The 24,955-nt window shown below is 28.0% G+C and overlaps 1 protein-coding gene across 4 annotated transcripts in view; it reads left to right on the top strand.

Moving 5' to 3' along the window:
- LOC129980858 (trans-1,2-dihydrobenzene-1,2-diol dehydrogenase-like) overlaps positions 1 to 24,955 on the top strand; it is a 45,297-nt gene that overhangs the window by 4,437 nt on the left and 15,905 nt on the right. For all 4 annotated transcript variants that reach the window (XM_056091292.1, XM_056091291.1, XM_056091293.1 and 1 more), the window contains exon 4: positions 19,276 to 19,439. In XM_056091292.1, coding sequence (XP_055947267.1) covers positions 19,276 to 19,439 — 164 coding nt within the window. The remainder of the gene's footprint in view (positions 1 to 19,275; positions 19,440 to 24,955) is intronic.

Raw genomic sequence — 24,955 nt, 5'->3', positions numbered from 1 at the left:
GTCAGCATCTTGATTTATTATTAATAAATTTAATATACTTTAAACAATCGATATGTCTATAAGAAAATGGTTTTAGTAATTTTTACTACATTTTACAAAATAATCGATAAAATGGCAAGTCAATAAAATGTCCCATTTCACCTATCAGGTTTGGTCAGATATCAACAATTCTAAATTTGACAAATGTCATTAGTCATTCAACTTATATTATATGACTTGCAACATTAAGCTCTGCTTTTTGCTTGTACTCTGCTCTGCTTTTAACCAACAAAGTGATTGATGAATAAGATGTTGCATTTTGCTGACATTTATTGTTTAGTCGACTAAGAACTCAATATGATGGATGTTGATGGCATTATGTCTGTGAATTTGCAGACATAATTTAAATGGCACTTATTCTATCTATAATTTCACTCAACAAACTATCTATAATTTCACTCAATTTCAGAAAAATCAACAAACTATAAGTGACTAAGAAATTGCATTCTTCAGATAGGAATTCTTTCGGCTATGATGGTATCATGTTTTATGAAAACAAATTTACTTGCATCCACTATTTCAATCACTTATCAGTGGAATTATTAGAGAAGTTGAAGTTTTTATATTGTACATGAATAGAGTGAAAAGATTCGCCCTTTTATTCATCCAGTTGTTAGTTTCTAGGAAAAATTTGTAAGTTCATTTCACTTATTCCATTATGAGAATTCTGTAAAATCTGGTTACTGTTTAAACTAAATTTAATAAAGTACTCTTTTCTCTTGACACGTGCAATGTGCATGCTAAGAAATTTTACTTTGATGTAGCCAAATTATGTGAAATCACTATAAATTAGCAGAGTAAGTGAACTATGATAGTAAAGTATGATTGCAAATAGAATTTATTCATAGTAAAATGTCTTTTTTTTTTCTTTGCAATTTAATTTATACTAGGCTACAATTATTTTACTAATGTAGTACTACCAATTGTAACTGATGACCAAAAAAAAAAAAAAAAAAATAGCTATTTGTGATATGGTAGCTTTTTAGCTGCTTTAAAAGTGCTTATCAAATATACACTAAACTTGTTAAATATATTAGTAAATAAATTTTTCAGAGTCTATCTTCAGTATTATTACTATTCCATCGGAGAATATATATACATACATATATATATTCATTTTTTTCCCTTTTCTTCTTTTTATTTTTTTTTCTTTCAATTGTTACTTTTATCAAAAACTATATAATTTCAAGAGCTTCTAAATTTTTAATTGTTTTTGGATAAAAATGTCTTGATAAAATGATGATTAAAATAATTAATTATAGAATATTCATACATAATACCCTTGACATACAAATTTACTTAACTTCCTAATTAGGAACCATTATTATTAATTCCTTGAATAATTTAAGGGAAATTGGAGATTTGAAGCATTTTCAACTGATTTTTGCATTTTAAATTACTTAATACTTTCATTTAATTGCAGATCAAAAAATTAAAAATTTAGTAATTCCATATGCATGTCAATCACACCATTATATGCAGAATTGTTAAGAAAAAAATGCATGCAAATGTGGGGAAAATGGGAGGAATATTAGATTGCAATAGCTTCAGAGAAAGAAAAGTACTTAAGCCATAAGAATACATGCCAAACAGTCAAGATAGGGAGGGGAGTTGAAATTCAAGTAATTGTTTTTGAATAAAATGTATTAGTTTTTTTAATCTAAATGTGCACATATAATGTATACATTTAGATTTTATTTAGAGCATTTAACGCTCAAATTACATATTTTTATAATTTATTAAGCATTGCATAAAAAATATGTTTGTGTACATATTTGCAAAATATAGGGTGTCCTTTAGGGAACTCTGGACTTTTCATGCATTTTTTTTATTCAATCATAAAATTAGGTTAATCTTATCTATATACATGTAATGAAAAGTTAATTTATCAAGTTTTTTACCATTTAGTAGATTTCAATGTGTCCTGTTTGTGGCACAGTACATATCCAAACCATATTCAGTCTCTTCCCATGTCCTTGCCAGCAAGTCTGGAGTGATGTTTGGCTTGCAAGTGATTATCCTTTGAGATGGTTTACATCCTGAATTTTCTCAACATAAACAAGATTCTTGACATGTCCCCAGAAGAAAAAGTCTAATGTATTCAGATCTGGGTTTCTTGGAGGTCAAGAAGTAGACCCTACCCTTCCAATCCACCTGTTGCCAAATCGAGTATCCAGTGGCCCCTGTACATGCAAACTGAAGTGAGGTGATGCTCCATCTTGCTGAAAGTAGACAGGATCCTTCTCTGTCTCAATATCAACCACCTGAGTGAAAACACTCCTCTGTCATTTCACAATAGACATCATCATTTAAGGAATTTTCCACAAAAATGAAGAGACCTGTAACTTTTTATGTACTAGCCCATGTGAAACATTCACTTTTGATGAGTAATATTGATGTTTTCATGAACTCATGAGGCAACTGTAAACCTCAAAATGTACAATTGTGTCAGTTCACAGTACCACTTATATGAAAAATGGCATCAGCAGTAAAAATCACATTAAAAAAATCTTTGTTAGTATTTATAATTTCTATCTTAGTAACAGTAAAATGGTTTGATTTCTTGCATGAGTAGTACTTTGTATGCATTTAAGTGCATACAACCTTTGAACAGTTGATTTGGGTATGCCCAATTGAAGAATGTGCTGTGACAGTGATTTTTTTTCCGGACTTTGTTGACATGAAGTATGGGTTCAATTGTTATTCTCTTCAGACACTCTGCTTTAACACACTTCCTGTTTCTTTAAACACACGTAGTCATTGACAAATGGTTCTATCGATCAATTTTGCCCTTAGGCGCATCACCGCCATACCCACGCTGAAAGTTCCACTATACAATGGTGACAGATCCAATTTCTATAAACCAGATAATGCACTGAGCCTTTTGTTGAGGCAAAGGCATCACATTGTACTATGGAAGGGGCCTCTGCTACATTACTTCAAGGTCAATGATGCACAATGCTACCTAGTGTTGAAAAACTGTTGTGAATAAAATTTGATGAGATGCTGATTTTTTCAAAATTAAGTGACCTACCCAAACTCATATTATTAACTCAATATAATTCTTTACAACCCCAGAGTTCTTTTATGGACACCCTGTATTTTCTCCAGCCTTCTTAAGAAATAATAAGATCATCTTATCTTTTCCTCATTCTATATTGTTCATGCCCAAATTGCAGTAAATTTTCTTTTGTGCATTTCTCGCACTTGATACGCATCTGAATATTTCTTAATTTATTATTTAATCTGAATATATATTGAATATTTTTTTATTGCTTATTCTGTATTTCTAAAACATTTCTCTTTTAAAACCATTTGAATTTAATTTCTAAGTTCATTTTATATAGCTTCCATTAGAAGAACATGCATTCACTCATGTATTTCATCAAGTATAATGATACAAAATTGAATGTGTTCTTTTTTTAAGAATGCTTTGCCAATGATTATGCTAAATGACATATGAGTGTGAAATATCCTATATTAGTACAATAAAATCAGGTAACTTTGGTTTTAGAAGTGGGAGTAAAGAAAAGATAGAATCCATGAGTAATTTTTTCATCAAAAGCTATAGCTTGAAACAAAATGAACTCTAAGCCTCTACATGGTATTGTTGTCGAAGATAACTGATTTTTTTCTTTCATTCTGAATTCCGGAAGGTATTTTAAAGAATAAACATATGACTTATTGTGTTTTTTCTTGTGTTGATAGTGTCATACATTAATTCTTTTCATATAATTCTATATTGTAGAAGCATTGTTCTTTTACAAGAAAAATTTTATGAATTTTTAGATTTATTACTTTAATTTTATAAAATATTATTTTGCTTATATTATCATTATCCAATATTAGGCATTTATAAATTACTGTAGTCCTGTTCAATTAATTCATTTTTGTTGTAACTGAGATATTTAATAAGTATTTAAAAAAGATTAAAGAAAAAATTAAGAACTGTGTTATGTTCGAACCAAATTCAAAGTATTAAAAATGTATTCCTTGTTAAACTTTGATTGAATATTTTCCATGATCATACTACAACAAATGTAGGTTATTTATTGTTGTAACTCATATTTCTATCTATATATTACAATCTAGAATAAAATATAATAATATTTTTTTTTAGAATTAGATCTAAGTACAATTAAATCTGAAATGTCCCATAAGAAAGACTCAAACATTGATCATCTTTCGATGGTTAGTAAAAGAAACTCAGAATATTTTTTTTCAAATATTTGTACAAATTTTTAACAATGAAAGAAAAAGTCAGTATTTGAATTAAAAAAGCTAAATAATACTACATTTCCTTTAATTAAGTATATTATTTTATTAAATGTAAAGTAGAATTTCATAAGCTATTTTGAAGCCAAATTAGAGAAATTTTGCTTTCCTCTCTTGAATTTGCTTCCCCTCCCTCCATCAATGAACCTCTATTGCCACCTATGATTCAAATGTGCTAATAATAATGATAAATTTAAGATTAAAGTAATACATATGTTAGGATATATAAACATATTCATTTGCAAAATTAACTACCTTTTTATTAATTATTACCCTTCATTTCTTAGTTACATTCATTTGGGCTCAGGAAAAAAATTATCTGCATAGGGAAAATATTTAAAATACCACTTTGAACTCTGTTTTAAGCATGACCAAATCTTTATAATTGTTTTGGTATACTTTTATTCATTCTAGAAATCAAGTATTTGCAGGTAAAGCAAGTATTTGCTAAATGCAAGTACTAATTACATTAAGACCTTTCTATGAACCTTTAAGAAGTGAGATTATTGAACTTTCAATACCAATCTCTTTTTCAATAATCTGAAAATACAACTGCTCTTTAATAGATTGTGTCTCCTAAAGTTGCTTTTTAAAAGATTTTCTGTATTTTATTTTTTAGTTTAAAATTATATAGTATCACAATTGTTTGATGTAAAATTTATATGACTTTGAGTGTAACTTTTCTAGAAATTAATATTTATCAAAAATCAACATGACTCATACTAGTGTCTATCCTCTTCAGTCCTCAGGTCAACATATGTGGCGTTGGCAACAGGAGCTCAAATTGCTCAGCTCAAATGCATTCTACTTGTGGTGTTGGCAACAGCAGCTAAAATATATTGCTATTATTTAAAATAACTGACTAATGAAACTTTGTAAATCTTGTCATTTTCTATTCGATTTTGCTGCAGTTCAAACTTTGAATTTAGGTGATCATTGATGTGTATTGCATATTATTTCACCAAGTATTTAAAGTGCTTTAAGAATTATTAATTAAATTTATGGTTTTTAATGGATAAAATGTGTATTTATTCTCCATCGCCAAACATGTGCAAATTTCATAAAATCTAAACAGTTTAATATTTGGATATTTTAATTTTACTTCTAGAAAGTGGAATTATGTAGCTTTAAAAAAATACATGTGTTTGATAATAAAATACTGAATTTATTTATGATATAATTAGTTATTTTATCTGATTTTGCAAAATGGTTTCCAAAGAGTATGGTTGAAAAAGTAAGTATACTGTAGCATAATAATGAATGTTTAATTGTAAATTTGTTTCCTTGAATTGTGAATTTTATATAAGAATTGGGAAATAATCTATATAATCTTATACTACCTTGAACACAATATTATAATCTTACTAATTAATAGAGTTTAATAATTTTGTTATCATATAGTTTCATTTGCACAGTTATTATTGATATCAAAAAAATATTTTTTGGTATCGGCATACTTCTAGATAAACTAAGGAATTATTCCATTAAAGTGCATTAAACTTTAAAATTTGGGGAACTCATTTTTAAAAAAAAATAAATCATTCTATTTATTTTTGTAATTCTGTATTGAAAAATAATGAAATCCATGGAATCTCCTTTCCTTCTATCTATATCAAGAAGATGAATTTATAATTTTCTCTCTAGCTCAGTTTCTTTTGTTGCACTAGGACATCACACAATATTTAAAATACTTTCTTTTGCATAATAAAATAAATAACAATAAATTGATGAAATGAACAATGAAATCTTTCTCTCTTTTTTTGCCTGCCTAAATGGATGATTATATTATGTGTATGAGGAAAAATTGGAAAGTAGAATTTCCAGAAAATTCTTTTAAAAACTAAATCTAGAAAATGTTTGTAAATGAAAAGAGACATTTAATTCAAATAATTTTTAACATATCTAATGGAGACATAAATCATTAATGCAACTACCATTTGGTGATCTGATGCTGATCTGGTCACTAGAAACTGGTTTTTTTACTATTTTCCTGTGGTACAACCATGGCATTGATTGATTATATTCAATCAATGATATTCATTGATTATATTCAACCAAGTATACCTTCAGGTATACTTTGCAAAAAATAGTCAATTAATTATCTCCCTCAATAGAAGTAGAAGGAGTGGGATGTTTATGACCTTGCTTCCTGCTTAAGTGGCACGAAAAAAAAGAGGCTGTTTGTTGGCACACTGATTTGAAGGAATCAATAAGAATTTTGAAATTCAATTTTGGATCCACAATTCATTTTTAATGTAGGGTTTAAAAAAAGGGGGAAGTGAAATAAATTTGATTTTTTTCAAAAATATTGTATGGAATAAAATTATTATTTTAATGAATTCCTATTAGCAGATTAGGTGAATTAAATTGATCAAAATAAGAAGGACCTCTTAATATATTTAATCTGACTAATTTTTATTTCATTAAGTAAGTGTCTTTTTTTAATGCAAAAACTGTCTAGAAGATTAAAAATTTGATGAGTGTTATTTCAATATCTTACTATCTAGGTAATTACTAAAGATTTCCCCTGTTTATATGCAAATTACAAATGGAACTACTTGAGAGTGTAATAATCAGCAAATCCCCCCTCCCCCTTTATAAGATAGTAGCAGTCTGTGTCAACCAATTGGTTTTCCAAGATTAATGGTTGTTAGAAATTTCATTTAAATATTTGTTTTTATGTAACTATGTCTTAATGGCTTCCTCAGCAAAACTTTCAAACATTAATACATATATAACTCATACTATTTTCAAAGCCTTACGTCACTCAGTTCATTGTGCTATGCTTATCCTTAGTTTTCTAAATATATATTTTTACATCCAGTTATATTGCAAGAAAGGACAGCACTCACCATTTCTTGATTTTGAAGTTAAAACTTTAATTGTACAAATAACAAAATTTTGTTAAAACCATACTTAGTATGGAAACCTACTGAACATGGAAAAAGAAGCCTCCAATCTTGTGCATAAACAATGGGGGGGGGGGGAACAGGACGGAATATTTGTAGCATCATTAAAAAAAATTAATTTCTATACAAAAATTAAATTTATTACTGCAAAACGCATTTGATTTAGAATAAAAAAAATTATATTTCAAAAAATTCATATTAAAAAGATAATGTAAAAATTATTTTTTAGGTCATAATATTTTCAGAAAAATGCCAAAATTTTTTATTTTTAATTAATTAAAAATTCTAATAAAAGACATACAGATATTTATTAAAGTTTATAGAGATAAAAAAGAGGATCTCAGAATTTTAGTACAATGCTATAGCATCTAAATTAGGTCCTTCAAATTCTTAAAAAAGTTATTTAAGAAAAATGTTCTCAAAGAATTATTTATTTATATTTTGACACTTATTAGAGTAGCTATTGTTTTAATTTTACTATTATATTTATAGTTTTAAATTTATTATTATTATTAATATAACTCTCTGTAAAGAATTCAGTAAATTTTATAAATATGAAAGCAAATAAAATCAAGTATTCCAAATTCCCCGATTATTATGAAAATCATTGGTAAATAATTTTCTTAGATTTTCTACTAAGATTCTTTTTTTTCCTTTCTTTCTTTTTAGAATTTAGATTAGATTTTGAAAATTGCAAACTATGAAGTACATATTTGATAACTCAGATTTATTTAAAAATGAAATTATTTTGCTATGACCATAACTGTTTATCAATAGAATTTGAGACCAGAATTCATTAAGGAACATTTATTTACATAATATTGATTGATTAATAATGTCATAATTTTGGGTTTCATTGTTATTAAAAATAATCCTTTTCATTTGTTTCTGTTTCAATATTGGGTGTATGTATGATAATGCATAATAACAATGCTTGTATTAAATGAGTTTGAACAATTTATAACCATGGAATCTGAGACACAACTGTCTCAAATAGCACCCAGGGTAGATACCATACTAGTTTTCTTCTTCACCCTCTAATTAAAAATATATAATCAACTTAATTCCTCTTTTTCCTTTTCTTGAAACTCAAACTATTTTTGCTTTGATAATTTTGGCATTCTGAAAACATTAATTGCTATAAATAGTCAGGAATTAAACAAGAAAATATAAATGAAAGTGTACAAAATTGCATTATTATTTGAATTAACTTTTGAGGCATGAACAAAAGCATGGAAAGTTTGCAGCTAAATGAGTTAATGATTTAGCTCCTTACATTCATCTGTTAAGAAAATTTAGCAAAATGATTTATTTTTAAATATGTGTTTTAATTATTTTTTATTTGGCACTCATGAAATTACAATAATTTCACATTGTATAACGAATTAAAGTGCATGTGTTTAATTTACATTACAGTTGAATAACAGTTAATTGCTGCAGATGTTTTTTATCCTGAAATTCAGAAAATAACCATCTTATAAAATATACAAATATATGTAAAATTTAAAAAAGTCATAACAATCATTTCAACCATTAATTTATTATATAAAAAATGTATCACATGCCAAATATATGATTTTGAAATGTTAAAGATTATATGCTCTTAATGATATACACAGGGAAAACTAGCATCCATAACCTATAAAGTATTTAAAAACATTTAATTTTTAATGTATAAATGTATCTAATTTTGTAAAAGAGAGAAAAAGATATAATAACTATTAAAAGAACAAATGATTCAATTTTTTAATAATAATTGCATTTCTTTGTTAATAAAAAATTACATATTCAATATAGTCATATTGCATTTTAGAATAACAAATATATAGCTTACTATTACAAATACTATTAAAATAATAATTGATAGTTATTTACAAAATACATGGTTTAAAAATATCTATCACTTCAGAAATTAAAAAAATTTTCAATTTTTTTTTTTTCCCCCTAAATGCAACAAACCGATTTCTCAATTTGTGGCAGCTAGCAATTGGTTATCTACTGCACCTGCCCAGCCCACCCCACCCAAGTTATGCCACTATATCAAATTATCAATATATTTTATTTTCTTTTAAAAACTGATCTGATTTCAATGGTGCATACTCCATCTGTTATAAAATTTTATAAAAATTGTATATACTATATAGTTTATTAAACGTTAATTCAAAAAGTTAGAAAATACTAGGTTAACTTTTAAAGTAGTCCAAAAATATACATCCTGGATTTCTTGAAACAAGTTTTGAGCAAATGCTACAGTTTTTTAATACTTTATACAAATAGCATTCTAATGTAATTATATTAAAAATGCATTAAAAAATCTTAAAAATACATTTTCAAAAATTAAGCAATTTTTTTCAGTTCTTTCAGAAAGAAAAGAATGCCATATATATATATATATCTTGAGTAAACAAAAATTATTAATACTATTGCCTCCAATTTTTGGTTCCAAAAATATTCAACCAACAAATTTATTCAAGTTATTAATTGGCATTTATATAAAAATGCAACATACAGTACTTCTTTTTAATGGGTTTAAAAACTTCAACAATACACAGAATATAATAATAATGTTAATGATTAATTATTTTTATATAGGATTTTTATTTTTTGTTTTTATAAATATACATAATCAAAAATACGGTAAAAAAATTCAACATTATATTTTCTGATTTTTACATGAACTTTAGTCCTCTCCCAACCATTAATCTAATAATTTCAGTGTAACTTCTGAGAGGAAACATGCAACAATTTTATTATAATGAATAAAAGAAATGTGAAAATTATACAGGTATAATTGGAACAGGGATAATGTAAGCACAGTTTTGCATTTTCTCTTTTCTTATTTTTACAATTCTTTATTCATATAATAATGTTTCAACTTTTGATTCTTTTATCAACATTGATATTAATCTGATACTAAAATCTGAATTCAGAAGAAAGAAAAATATTAATGGTTTTTTGAAAATGATATAGAAAAAAGAATTCAATATGATTTAAGGAACAGTAATGATTAAACTAAGCAATACTAAGTATTTAAAATATAATAATAAAAAAAACTTATTGATATCATTGAAAGTAATAAAACAGCTTAATTTGCATAACTTAAACTGCATAATACTTTTGTTTTTTAATTTAATTTATATTCTTTTTAATAATTGCTAAATGGAACTTTATGCTAAAGCAGAAGCACAAAACCCCATTAAACTGAGGGAAAAAAATCATGTGCTATTTCCTAAAGCAAATGCACAAGAATTGTTTCATATTTAACAGACCATTGGGTAACTGATGTCAGTCAGCTATCGCTCATTTTGTTTACTACTGGGCGATAACCTCTTTGCAACCATCCACTGTATCTTAAGTATCCCCATCTGTAGCCTCATAAAATATCAACCTATTTAAAACCATTAAAATATCATATATTTAGGAAGACTATGATAATTTATATGCATGTCCACATATGTGGATCTTAGTTTTAAAGGAAGTAAAATCGCAGTAATAGTGGTATATTTCAAATTTTTCATAATTTGTCATTGATTCTTTTCTACTGCATTTTATAGGACTAATTTATTTTCGAAATATCTATAAGTTTGTATATATATATATTTCTCCTCAAAAGTTTGCACTTATTACATTACTTTGCATAATGATGAAAAAATAGAACCTGAATCTAATACTTGTGTTATTTATTTTATTGTTAGATTTTCTTTCATTTTTTTAATTATAATTAGTTATTACTTCTCTATTGATGTATTTTAAATGAACTTTTATTTCTTTCAATTTTATCCTCTTCAGTCCTTACTTTTTTTTTAACTGGTTTAAAAATTTGATTTCAAGATCTTTTACCTTTGTTTAATCTCAATAATTTGTGGAAAAAATATTTGCTGATCAAACAGTTTTAAGTCTGTAATTTTAAGGTACACATATGTGTTCCTCAGGTCTCATATACACATATGTGTTCCTCAAGTAAGTTAAAGCATCCTTGACAAAAAAAAATTATTTAATTTTCCAGGTTACTTAATAACTATACCTTTCTTATTATAAATGAAAAAAAATTAAATATAAATGAAAAATGAAATATATAGGCCTTATAAATGAAAAAACTACAAAATTTATTATATTAATAATCTATTAAACCTTATTTTGAATGAAATTTCATTTTTTAAAAGATATTATGTAAGTAGATACTGCATTTTGAGCACTTAACTCTTCTCCTAGAGTTACATCTTGGATACCTGCATTTTGATACATACTTATCGTCCATGTAATGTTGTAGATGGCTTGACATATCTAGTCTTATTTCTTTTTAATTGGGAAGGGACAATTTTTCTTGCTCTTTTGGAGGTATTTTCACCAGATGGACCAAATGGTGGTAATGAAATCTGCAATGGTCTTGTAGTTGCATTTCAATCATTTGATGACCCATCTACTATTAATTTGTTTTCATTGAAAGATGATTTTTTACTTGTTTTTGGTTTCCTTTCTTGCTGATGGTGAGAATTCCCTCATATTTCAACAGGGACCGAATTATATGCATTTGAAATTGCAATAAGGTCGTAACAGTTTCGGCTTCATTCCTCACAGCTCAGCTTGTCGCTTTGCCACCATTTTATAGTATATCAAGCAATTGACAACTACTAAATTTACAAAATGTGTGAATGCTCGCGTCGGTCATTTTTTGTAATTACTGCATACCTGTAATATGCAAAATAATGGTCGATGCCTCCCATGTTATATGCTTTTACAATAGCAGGTTATTTTATATCAGCTTTTTTTTTCAATTATTTTGTCTGTCTTCTGCCTATTTCAATTGACTCATTGCCTATACATGTGGATAATAGTCACGGATTTATTATCTTTCTACTTGACAAGGCACATTTGACTATCGTCTGGGACCCATTCATCCTGTTTGCCAGGTTCCATTATTTTCGATACATGAGAAATTCTATTCCTTCCCCTAAAATCACATTTTTCTAAAAGTTCAATAACCTCCTTTTGAGTTAAAGCCACTTGACGCAAAAAAAATTATTATTAGCTCATAAAATCCGTATATTCTATACATGATGTCGGTTTGAAATATCAATTATTGACTACAAGACAGCTATAAAATTAAATTTCTTACTAAAGTTACAAAATAAAAATTTTTAAATTTATATTTTATTACATTACATAACATAAGAATTATTTATTACTAGCCGCCTTTGGCGACCAGCCGGTTCGCCAATCTTAATGTTCGTTAAAATTTTAATAATTAAATATTTTATGCAATTTCTACTTTAATAGCTTCTTCATCAAAATATTTTAAAACTTCAAATTTTGATTATCATATAATTCATTCATAATATTATAAAGGCCTTCAGTCATAACATAATATGTATCTCTCTCATTTTCTGTTATCACCCGTAGAATTTATGCTTTAAATTAAAGTGGAAAGAATTTATCTTCAATTAATATAATAATATTTTTTACTGAAACAAAGCATTTTTTTATAATCTGATTACTGAAAATAGAGTCACTCAGCGTTTAAACTTTATGGGCACTAAAGAATATCTTTTTAAATTTATGTAATATCTCAAGAGTTGGTCAACAAAATTTTCTTAGATTCATTATGAGCAGATCGATTAATTAACAATGTTTAAATTTAAATGCATCAAACACTAAGAAAATAAAAACGAATCGTTTAAAATAAACGGTTGAAAACAGGTTTTAAAAAAACTACTTAAAAAACGATGTACTTAAAACTATAAGCATATACAAAAAATATATAACTAACATAAATACAATTTACTTACCAAAGCATGCAACTAACCCAAAAATAATTTAAATCATCCATTGATAACGCTGTCATGGCAACAATCAGAACAGAATGCGCATGCGTGAATTTTCTTCGCCGGTTACGTGACACAAATACGTGATTTTTTCTACGCCAGTTGGGGTAACGCTATGCGGATTAGAAATTTTTAATTTCATTTATTCTGTTTTATTTTAATTCAAAAGTACTTCAGAATGAATCTGAAACATGGATTTATTAACAATGTTTAATTTTAAATGCATCAAACATTAAGAAAATAAACAGAACCGATTGAAATAATCCGCCGAAAAATTTTAACCCTAGCCTCATTACTGTTGGGAGAAAAAAAAACTGAAGCCTTTCTCGTTTGGCGCTGGGGATAATGGAAGATTTTTTTGGCGGGAAAGTTAGTTTTTAATTAATAATTAAAATTCTAACTAAAATTTCAAAAAAAGGGACCCCAGGTGCACATTCCCAACCTCCAAGATATACATGTACCAAATTTGGTAGCTGTATGTCAAACTGTCTGGCCTGTAGAGCGCCAACACACACACACACACATTGAGCTTTATTATAAGTATAGATATAGATAAAAAAGATATACAATATATTCAAAGAGAAGAAATAACAATTTGAAAACAAGCGCTCAAAAGATAAACAGCGCAATGGATCGCAAGCAGTTAGGAAACGGGCTCGAAAACGCCCGAGGTACACATATGTGTACCTTAGTTAAATTTGTATTTCCACCGATTCTATTATAGATAACAAGATATAATTTGGTAATGACTTTAACCAGACACTTAGTATTTTATAAAGAAAAATATACGAGCGTTTATTTTAATAATAAATATTAAAAAATGTACTTATATTTGCTGTGTTTTCTGTTCAACGCCATTTTCGTTATGTCTTTAATTAATGGCGATGGATAAGAAGAAAAAAAATATCGAACTGTAGTGCTATATATTGATGCAAAATGGAAGCTATATTCATAAATGTTGAAATGCATGCATTATTTCGTCAAAATTTAACTTTACCGGATAAGAAAAATTGCAGGTACACATATGTGTACCTCAGGACTGAAGATGTTAAATATTTCTATGTTTAACAAGAATTTTCTTCTTTTATATTAAAAAATGAAACTTTTTTTTCATTGCACTTAGTGCATTATTTTACATGATCTAATTCTATTACACGAACAGCAATCGAACAAAATATAGGATCAGCACAAGAAAAGTTGAAAACTAAATAAAATGATTCAGAATGGTAAATGGGACAAGCTTGTCCTGATTGTTTAAAATCTTTGCCTTTTAAAATTGAAGGACAATAATTCTGTCATTTTATTTTCTTCGTGGATGTGAGCCTTTTCTTAGCTGCAATAGGTAGTCTAAAAAGGAAAAGAGAAAGATCAGTATACCATTATCTGCCATTCTGCACTTGTATAATGAATGGGCACTTGTATAATGTATGGGAGGGGGTGTACTTCCTTACATGACCAATATTTGGCATATTACAAATGCATTATTGGAGCTTTAAAAAAATCGATATTACATATGTTTAGTCATTTTAAATAATTTTGTAATTTCTCAATTTAGTGTATAGGATTCCAAAAGATATTAAAAACTATATATGTCACCATTGGAATATTGCATTACAATTGTCTTTGGTAGCTCTTCTAATTTACAAAGGAAACAAAACAAGCAAGCAGAAGAGGAAATTTATGTGCTTGAGAAATGTTGAAAATGTGCAAGTAAAGCACAGAGCTTTTCTGAATTAACCAACGAAAGAAATATGCTGGATGGAGCTGGGCATTTGACAAAATTTATAGATAACAAAAATGCTTCCAAATGCCAAGAATTAATTTTGTTTTGTTAATCCTTACTAATAATATTTAAAATGGTTATTATTATATTAAGTATAATAGTTTTTTATTTTTAAGTCATTTCAAGCCAATTTCAAGTATTTTAATCATATGGTATTTTTTCTGTGCTTTACTCCATTGAGAACTGAGGCTAAACATTTGGCCCCCTAAAATATCTTCTTTAAAAAAAAATGTGTGATCTCTGATGTCATGATATGTATGTAAAAGCCGTGAAATGGTACTTACATTGTATTGTAACTATGGGTTTGAAGAGGTTTCAGTCACTGATAATAATACTCTAGAATGCAAGAAAAAGACATAAATAGTGTTAATAATAAAATCTAAAGGAAAATTGATTGTGTCCTTCCTACAGTATTATAAGAACAATTAAAAGATTGCCAAGGATGGTTTTATTATACAATACCAAACATTACTGGAATAAATAACCAAATTATATTTACTCTCATTATAAAAACTGGACAAATCTTCATTGTTACCTAACTCATTTTTAATAGAACACTGATAAACATGTCTAATACAGAATAGTGACTAGCCATTTTTTTTAAGTTTCAATATGTGTAAGAGATTGTTCTTTTTAGAATATACACATCAAAAAGCTTACATAAAAGCATATTGTCCTTATCAAAATATCAGCAACAGAATTCTGCTGTGATACTTTTTAATATTTTGAATGTAATAATATAAAATTCAAATTAATTTGAATTCAAAAATATTTTTATTTCAAAATATTTATGGGCATGAAAAATTGGAACAAGAATTTTTATATTTAATTAATTTTTTTATACTCTTAATTTCATCCTTTAATGTTCAATATCTGTAGTTAATCTTATTTTATTAAGTACATGAGAGGATTATTTTAATGGTATGTAATAGATTGGGATTTTTAATAATTTCATAATTAAATTTGCCTCCCTTCTCTTGTTTCTGGCTTATTTATTTAATAATTTTTGTAAGATTACTGAAATATAAATAATATACATAGAATATTGTTGGTTTCAAATTATTGAAATTAAGATAATGTGTTAAAAAATGAGTTTGCAGTCTGAAAGATCCTTGCATTTAACATGAGGCATAAAATAACTGTGCATAGTAGATAATCTGTGCATCTCAGAAAATATTTTCAAAAGTACCTTCTTTTTTTCATAGTAGCAGATTAATTGCTCTTTGTTACCGTGAATGTGAAACAGCATAAATTACTTTTTGAAATTGTAGGACTATCGTTTTTTCTGTATCTATGAAGAGAAGAATATTGCATTCCTTTGAAATTTTAAGGTTTAAAAATGATATCATAAGATTCTACTGGATTTAATCATGTGATCAAAATAAATTAAATTATACACAAACGCAATGAAAAAAGTTGCGGTTATTGCATTTCTATCTATATCACTGTATGGATGAACTGCTTATGTTTATAATAAACAATTTTTTTCTCAATACTTTTTAACTTGCATTATTTTTCAGACTTCTAAGTTGTGAGAAAAGAGCATGATGTGAAATAGGAAAATATAGTAGAACTGATATTGTAGTAAAACATAAATTTTCAGTAAACTACACCTCTTGTTAGTAAAAAAAAAAAAAAAAAAAGTACAAATTCAAAAATGGGAACTAACAATATCTGATAATTCAACTTCAGATAGTAAAGACACTACTATAAAAGAAGTACTATATACAGTACTATAAAGACAGTACAAAAGCTATAGTAAAATATATTATTCTACTGACAGTTTTGATTATTTGATTTCAAATGAAATTTGCAACAAAATTCTACTTGTTTCAGATATTCATAAGAAAGGTGAAATTTTGTATTAGAATATGACATTTATAATTCAACTCCTCAAAAGTTCTTCCTGAAATATTTTTACTGTTGCAAAATATCAATTTTTTGGCATTTTAAATATGAACATTTTACTACTTATGATGAATGCTTTAATTTTTAATCTTTATCTGTTATTTATTTTTACAACCATCCTTTTATATCTGATTTTAAATTGATTCTTGCTAACTGTTTGTTAGTATTTTATAACATTTCCCATAAATTTATAATATTCAAAATTTCTTGTAAAAAATAATTCCACTTCTTTATTTTCAATTGAAATTTGATTTGGTCTCTTATCTTATGTTTAGTGCAGATGGTCAAATGTATCTTTTGTACTATTAAATCATTTAGGAAATGAGAAGCTTATTTCTTTAATTGCAGCAATTATAGAAAGAATATGAATCATTTTGAAACAGAAAAGAATAAAAGCACATAAAATTTTATCAAGCACTCTTTCTCTAATTTAATCTTTTAGTAGTGTTACAAACCTGTAGTTTTGCTTCCCAACGTGAATAGTGTCATCATAAGAAAGACCATTTTATAGACCATCTGTATTGGAGGCTGTCGGATGCCAAGCCAGTGATCCCAGAGCTTGACGACAAAATGGATCAGGCTCGAAACTTCGAGAATTTAGTCGATCCGTCCATTAGGAACCGAGATACGAATGACTGGTCTAGAAGCTTCTAGCCCCGCCTCCAGGGAATTATAAGAGGCCGGCCTCTCAAGCTGTGGATGGTGTCGATGGGAATTGTCGTCGTGAATTGTAATCGGAGTCGCCGACAAGTAACGAGTCTTCGAGAGGATAGCGAAGAAACAGCGGAGTGCCAACGTTGCGTGAAACGAGTGCTGAACTGCTGTGTGCCGAATTCTGTTGTGTACTGTGGAAGCAGCGTCGTATCTTTTGTGTAGTAGCCAGTTGTAAGAAGTAGTAAGTCAGCAGCTAAAGCGGGAAGAGACAGTGGAAAGTTCAGCCGTTGGAGAGACCGTAGAGCGAAGCTTCGAGGATCCCCTCTCCTGCTGTATTCTGTCTGGACGCTTCGTGTGCTGTGGGCAATTACTACTTGTGGGCTACTGCCTGCTGTATTGTGCTGTCCTGTGTTCGTCTCGGCTGTAAATTGTCGTCTGTGTATTGGTCGTCTTTGTGTACCCTTGTCTTGTAAATAAACATCGTTGCTTTCTACTGAGGCTACTGTTTGTGTTCTCACACCACACACCCACTATCAAAAGAACCTAGTGGTGAGGAAAACTCGTAACAATAGTTTATTACTGCTCAATTTCATTTCCACTACAGTTTTTGTTTAAACATTGCATCAACAAGTATTCAAAAAGTTCTGATTAGAACTCCTAACTCAAGAACTGTATGCATCCATAGTATTCAGAGTGATCTGGGGACATAAAGATTGCTATTTCTGTTTATAAGTTTTTATGCCTCATATATAATAGTTTTTAAATTTCAGCTCTTATTTCAGAAAAGATTAATTTAGTTAAGGTCATTTTTGCTGCATTGTGATGTGACATATTTCATAATAATATGTGTTGTAATTGTTCATATAATGATTCATTTTAGCTGTGGATAATGTGTGGAACATATTGAAATGTGCTGCAGTAAATAAGAACTTAATTGAAGTTTTAGGGTGTGTGTGTGTGTGTTTTTTTTTTTTTTTTTTTTGTCTTCTTTGTCAATATAGTTCTAAAGTATAGAGATAGAGAAATATATTATAATATATTCTAAGTAGCCGATAGCATATGTGTGCCGATAACATTTATTATTAATGCAGAGTCTATATATGAAATCATAGCTTTTCTTCTGTAATTATCATTTGTACAAATTTATGTTAGCTTCTGTGTCTATGATTAAAATACATTCTTTCAATGACTCGCAAAATGTATAAAATAACTATGCTATCTCTATCTACAAGAACTTTTGTGAAAAAAAATAGAATAAGAATGTCTTGAAAGTTTAAAAAGGTTATTATTTGAATCTACTGAAATTGTTGTAAAGAGTGTACGTTCTTGCAAAGTAGGAAGTATAGTGTTATTGAAGCAGTTATTACAATGAAAAATTTTTTGTAGACTTCATCATTGAAAATGTTATGTTAAATTTCTTAAAAGTTTATAAGTAACATTAGAAAGAAATAAAATATTCAATAAAAATATTTTATTTTCAAAAAAATATTTGATTAAGCGTATAGAAAATAAAACTGAACATTTTTTTAAATGTATGCTATTAAAATATTTTGTAGTTAGAAATCTCACAAAGAAATGCATTTTCAATATACTTTTGCCTGTAAATAATTTGATTCTTTATTTTCCTGACAGGTGAAATTTCCTACTATAAATATTGCTATTAAACATTCCTTCTACTGTAGCAAATAAAATTATGTAAAAAAGCACTAAATACAGTAGTTTTGTACTAAAATTTTGACATAAAATTGTGCATTTCACCACCTAGTGTAGGTGAACGTGATGCTATCCTGCTTACGAAAAAATATTCAATATTTATATTGTTATTCTGAAAAAATGTTAATGCTTTTAGTTTTTGCTTACTTTATTAATTTTATCTTTGCTGCAGAGGTTGTCTATATTGGGACTGTTGCATCTCATCACTTCGCTGTTGGCAAACTTATGTTGGAAAATGGCAAACATGTATTAATGGAAAAACCTTTCGCTTTAAATTTGAAACAGGCAAAAATGTTGATAGAAATTGCTAGAAGAGAAAATCGTTTTCTCATGGAGGTAATATTTCTGTTGTATCTTTTATTTCATAAAGTAATAAATGTTTTCTATATATTTATTTTGGTAAATAATTTGTGTTTCTTAATTGCTTCATCTGAACTGTTCCCTATTTTGCATTAAATGACTCTAAGGGAATTGGAACAGTGGAATATATAACCAACAAACGAAGTTGCTATTATTTTGTTAGAATTTCAGAATGTTGCCTCTTGGATAATAATTCTCAAGTTAGCAGTAGAACAGAATAGAATAAAACAATAAATCACAAGCAAGGTGCATTTCTAATAGCATTTTATTAAATGATTTCATCTCAGACATATGTTAACTGAAATTAGAAAGCAATGTTTAAAAAACTGCGAACGTTTCCACAAATTTGTTGATAATTTATGTGAATAACCATTTCTGAAAATAGCTATTCAAAATTGAAATTCTTAAAAATATCCAATTAACCATGTCTTGTGAAAGATTGACTTGCCTGAGTATAATTTTAGTTGAAAGCAGTATTGTGTGTGTGTGTGGGGGGGGGTCCAATCAATGCATTAATTGAAACATTCATAAGAACAAAAGTATATGAAATCAGTTTCTCATAGTAAACATTAAATTGCACAATTACAAGGCATTTTCTAAAAGTAAAGATACAATATTGTATACTCTCTCAAAATTTTTTTAATTGTTTAAATGTACACTACAAATTATTTACTGGTACATGCCTTATTTTTCAACATGGTTCCCTTCGTTGTTAAAGCATTTTGTTAAGTTTGGGTATAAACTTTTATACTTTACAGTCATAGAACTTTTCTGCATGTTGTCGGAACCACATTTCAACTTCAATCTTGATCTCGTCATCGTCTTAAAAGTTTTACCTGCAGGCTATCTTTTCAGGCGAAGGAATAAATGGAAATCATTGGGCTGTATGACGGATGATTTAAAATCTACCATTTGAAACTTTTGAGTAGTACTTGCATTGTAGCACTATTTGAGGCTGAACATTGTCATGCAGCAAAAAAAAACTCCTGCTTTTGTTTTGATTTTTCAAACAATGTGCAATATCATTAACTGCAGTGCTGAGAGATATGAAGTCAAATGAAGAATGCATTATCTGTCCCAAAAAGCAGAGACGATAATTTTTTTCTTTTTTGTTGGTATTGAAGTTTTTAATTTCTTGGCTCTTCAGGAATTTGTAGGGTGTCATTAGATTGACTGTTGTTGTGTTTGAGTTTGTGCTGATAAGCCCATGTTTCATCACCAATAGCATTGTAGTTAAAAAAAACTCATTTATATGCTTATGCATTGTGTGTGAGAAAATCAAGTTCATAACCCATCCTTTCCTTTTTGTGTTCTTCCATTAACATTTTCGAAACCAAGCGAGCACAAACAATCTAAGGCAACAGTTACGGCTTCACAAAATGTTGTCATTGACACTTCCAGTGTGATTTTAGGCAAATCTTATCTGTTTGCGTGAATTGCTTCCTCTGTTCTTTAAATCATGGCATCAATGATCACAAAATGGTCTACCTATTCTGATCTCATGATGAACATCAGTGTTATTTTCAAAGAAAGAACAATACCATTTTGTTACATTTTGTCAATTCATTATATTTCTGTAGACAAAAAATTTCAGTATGAATATCTGCTGGATGTGCACATTTTGCATAGAAAAAATGTATTATGGAATGCTAGGTTGAGGTAAAAATGTTTCTCAATTTATTAGCCTATATGCAGAAAAGTTGTCTCTTAAAAGTGTAATCATGTCTCTGAAATTTGAACTTCCTACGACCATATGCCTTTTGATATTCCTGGCTGCTGATTTGCCTTAGAAATTTCTATAAAATTGTAAGATTTATGAAGTTTTAATGCAGTTCTTCACTAATTTTTTCTCTGTGAGAACACCCCAGAACTCGCCATGTGGAGGTGGCTACATAGAGAGTTCCACTACTCTCCCATCCTTTGTCATTAAATATTTGTTAATTGTTTTCTAAAATTTTGCAATATTGACTTTTAGTTTCAAATTTGTATAGTGCAATTCTGGATATCTATTTTCTATTTTATCAATCGGTCTCAAGCGTCTTTGCTACATACAGTTACTGAGGCATCTGTCACTAGTTTAGTACAGCACTTTACTGCTCATGAAGGGCATGGACATTTCAAAATATGAATTTTCACAGGAACATTCAAAATCATTCAGTTTAGTTCATTATCAAATGTAAGTGTCGTAACTGGTGGCTCGGTAAATATAACTATCAATTTAATCCATATAATTGTCTGCATTGAAATTTATTACAGGAATCTTGAATTCTCTAACATTGTTATCAAGTTTTCTTTCTACAGTTTAAAACTCTTCAGCAATCCAACTCTCTCACATGTGTTTTGGCCAATACTGATAATAGAATGTTTTCTAGATGACTATAATATTTATCTATCTTGATATTAAATCTAATCTATTATTTGATCTACTATGTTATTTAGCTCTTTAAGCAGAAATCAATATTTCTTTATTATTTTGTAAAAGTATTGACTGTTGCTGACATGATAATTTAGAATTAATATCAAGCCATGCGCATATGTATAATCTAATAAAATATACTGTTAAAACTTTCAAGTTCTTCTATGAGTATTCTGTTGAAATATATAAGCATAAAATTCGATTTCCTCTCTTTATCTGTCTGGAACGACTTTTTCTGAGAAACCGTTCACATTTCATTGAGATACCTTTGATCCATACTAAGTTCATCAAGAGCAAATTTAGGTAGAGTTTCTTCTACTTTTTCAAAGTTTATTACAGCCATCTTTTCACATGATTATAGCTTTTCCCCCCATTTCTCTACAATATCATTTTGGTTCAGTAGCTTTTCCATCCAAAGTTGCAGTAGATAAGGGTAATGGTAATAATGTATTGGAATTTAATAAACAAATAAACCATTGTAAAGGATGTTCAATAGAACATTCAATTTGTCATACAACTTCATTTTTAGAATCTGTATTGACCACTGTTCACAAATAGCTTGTAAATTAGAAATATCAACATTTTTTCTTTAAAAAGTTAATATACTTATTTTAATGTCACAAGAACTACCAGATATGGGAATGACATGACTAACATATTTTGACCCAAGTTCTGAAAGTAAAACAACATGCTTTTCTGTTATTTTCTCTCTATTTGTCCCTTTTCCTTCCTTAATTTGAATTAAAGTCTTTTCTTTTCGATTGTCATAGCGTAGCACTTATACTTCTGAGGAATATTTCTCCTCATTTTTCTTTTTCAAGTCAATGCAATTTTTATTTTTTCCCTTCTGATTTTGCTACAATCGACTGCTTTAGAAAAATCTCCATTGATAATTATTCCTATATCTTTTAAAGCTGCATTTATAAAAATTGGTACTGATCTATCAAAATGCTGGTTTGGTCACAAGCCTATGCTTCATTTGGAAGTTAAGTTCTTATTTGCAAAGTTGAAAGGAGATCTTGACTTACAATTGAGTTTTTCGTTTCAAGTTGTTTATTTTAAAAAATTTCATTTTCATTTCAAGGAAGAAATTCATAAGGAAAAAGTCTATTACCTGTATTTTCTGCAATACCTTCAGTTGACCATTTTTATTTCTTTCTACTGCTTTTTCTTTCCATTTCAATCTCTTTTCCATCATATCACTTACTCTAATATCAACATTTCCAATTACTATTCTGTGAAATATTCTTTGATTGGTTAAAAAACTCTTTCAGCTGTAGGTACTTTAATTTTGGAATTACAGTGTAGAAAGTCTTTGTATTTACATAATGGAATATCAAACAGATTTTCCTCAGCTAATCTTCTAAAAGACACAATATTTTTCGAAAAATTTAGTTACATATTCGCTTTATAAAGGTTTCTTAATATTAAGATATGTTTTATGGTATTCTCTTACCTTATATTTTAATTATTGTTCCAATACAATAAGAAATGTACTTTTTCCCCATTAGCATTTAAGAATCTTTTATTAGATGGGAACACACATTACCGAAAGCAGGAGATTCCTGTTTATTTTCTTTTCAAAATTCTTGTCAAGTATTATATATATAAGTATTATCTTATAATTTCCCTGATTATGAGTAGAATATTATCTTTAAAGATTTCAGACACACTAAACCATGTATAAATTTCTTATGATCGAATCTGGGGCATTTTGAAATGCCTTAAATAACATATGATAGCTAGAAATACACTGAATGTGGAGAAATATATATATATATGGCAGACAAATAGCACAAACTGAATAGAACACTCTAACAGTAGAAAGACTACCAACTTGAATAAAGAATGCAGTTGACAGCAGAGAGTGCAGGGAAAACATTAGTCAGAATCAGAAGGGCATTGCATGTGCAATGCACTTTTGAAAGCCATCCCATGATTACCAAAATCATTTAACTATTCATTGTGTATTTATTTCTTCTAAAGTTTAATTTCAATTATATGTAGTTTCAAATGAAAGATATTATATTTTATCATTTTGTTTTTGTCAGTTCGGTGAGAAATTAGGCTAAATAAAATTTCAAATTATTTTGGCAGTCAAACATATTATTTAATTTAGCTGAAATTTTGTATCATAGATAGACTTTGCAAGAGAAAACTTTTAAACATATAGGTTTTATACATTTCATATTTTCATTTTTTCCATGCCAGCCTATGGAATACATTATATATTAGGCAGAATCCTCAAACAAGACTCGCCATAAAAATAATGAATGACCCTAAGGGAAAAGTGAAACATTCAAAGTTACAGATGGGCTTACAAAAACTTTTCCTTCGTTATTATTGGTGAGGTGTCTTTATGTTCCAAAAACGTTTCTTATTAAGTTTACTAATTAATTTTTAATGTTCAAAAAAGTGGAGATTGTCGAAAAGATTCTTTTTATGTTTTTATATGGTTAACATAGTATTTTAATATAGAAATTTATCAATTTTTATATCAAAAGTTTGTATATATTTAGTCACGCAATATGAATATATAAGTACGCTTTGATTTTGGGTGCTTAAAATTTTCTTTGCCTACAGATACTTGGTACTCATCTAAAAGAAAAAGGAAATGAGGGGAGGATTATGAAACAAAATAATATTATAAAATAGCTTTTAAACCCATAAGTTATCCTTTCAAGTTGCATATATTGAAAACTGAGACAACATTATTATTACTATTTTTAAAATGTACTGTCACTTTATGAAAGTGATGGCTGGTCAACACAGAAACAAGTATGCTGAAAAAGATATGTTTTAAGGATATTAAATTACAAAAATAGAATGCCTATGCATAAGTTCAAGAATAGAAGGCCTATGCATGAGCACTGAATGCATTTTAGAATTTATTTCTTAATTTTTCTAAGATAGAAAAAAATTCTTTGCACAAGAAATTGATTTCTGAAAAAAGAAATCAAAAATTTAATAATTCATAGTAACTTGGAAATATTAAGAAAGGGAAACTCTTTTCATCATAAGCACTAAAACAAAATGATCAAGAAATTTAGGGCAAGGGAAAAGAGAGAGAAAAATA

The sequence above is a fragment of the Argiope bruennichi genome, chromosome 8 (genome assembly GCF_947563725.1).
Source record: "Argiope bruennichi chromosome 8, qqArgBrue1.1, whole genome shotgun sequence".
Lineage (NCBI taxonomy): Eukaryota > Metazoa > Arthropoda > Arachnida > Araneae > Araneidae > Argiope > Argiope bruennichi.
Note: the sequence above shows the minus strand (reverse complement) of the source record. Positions and strands in the feature narration are given on the sequence as shown.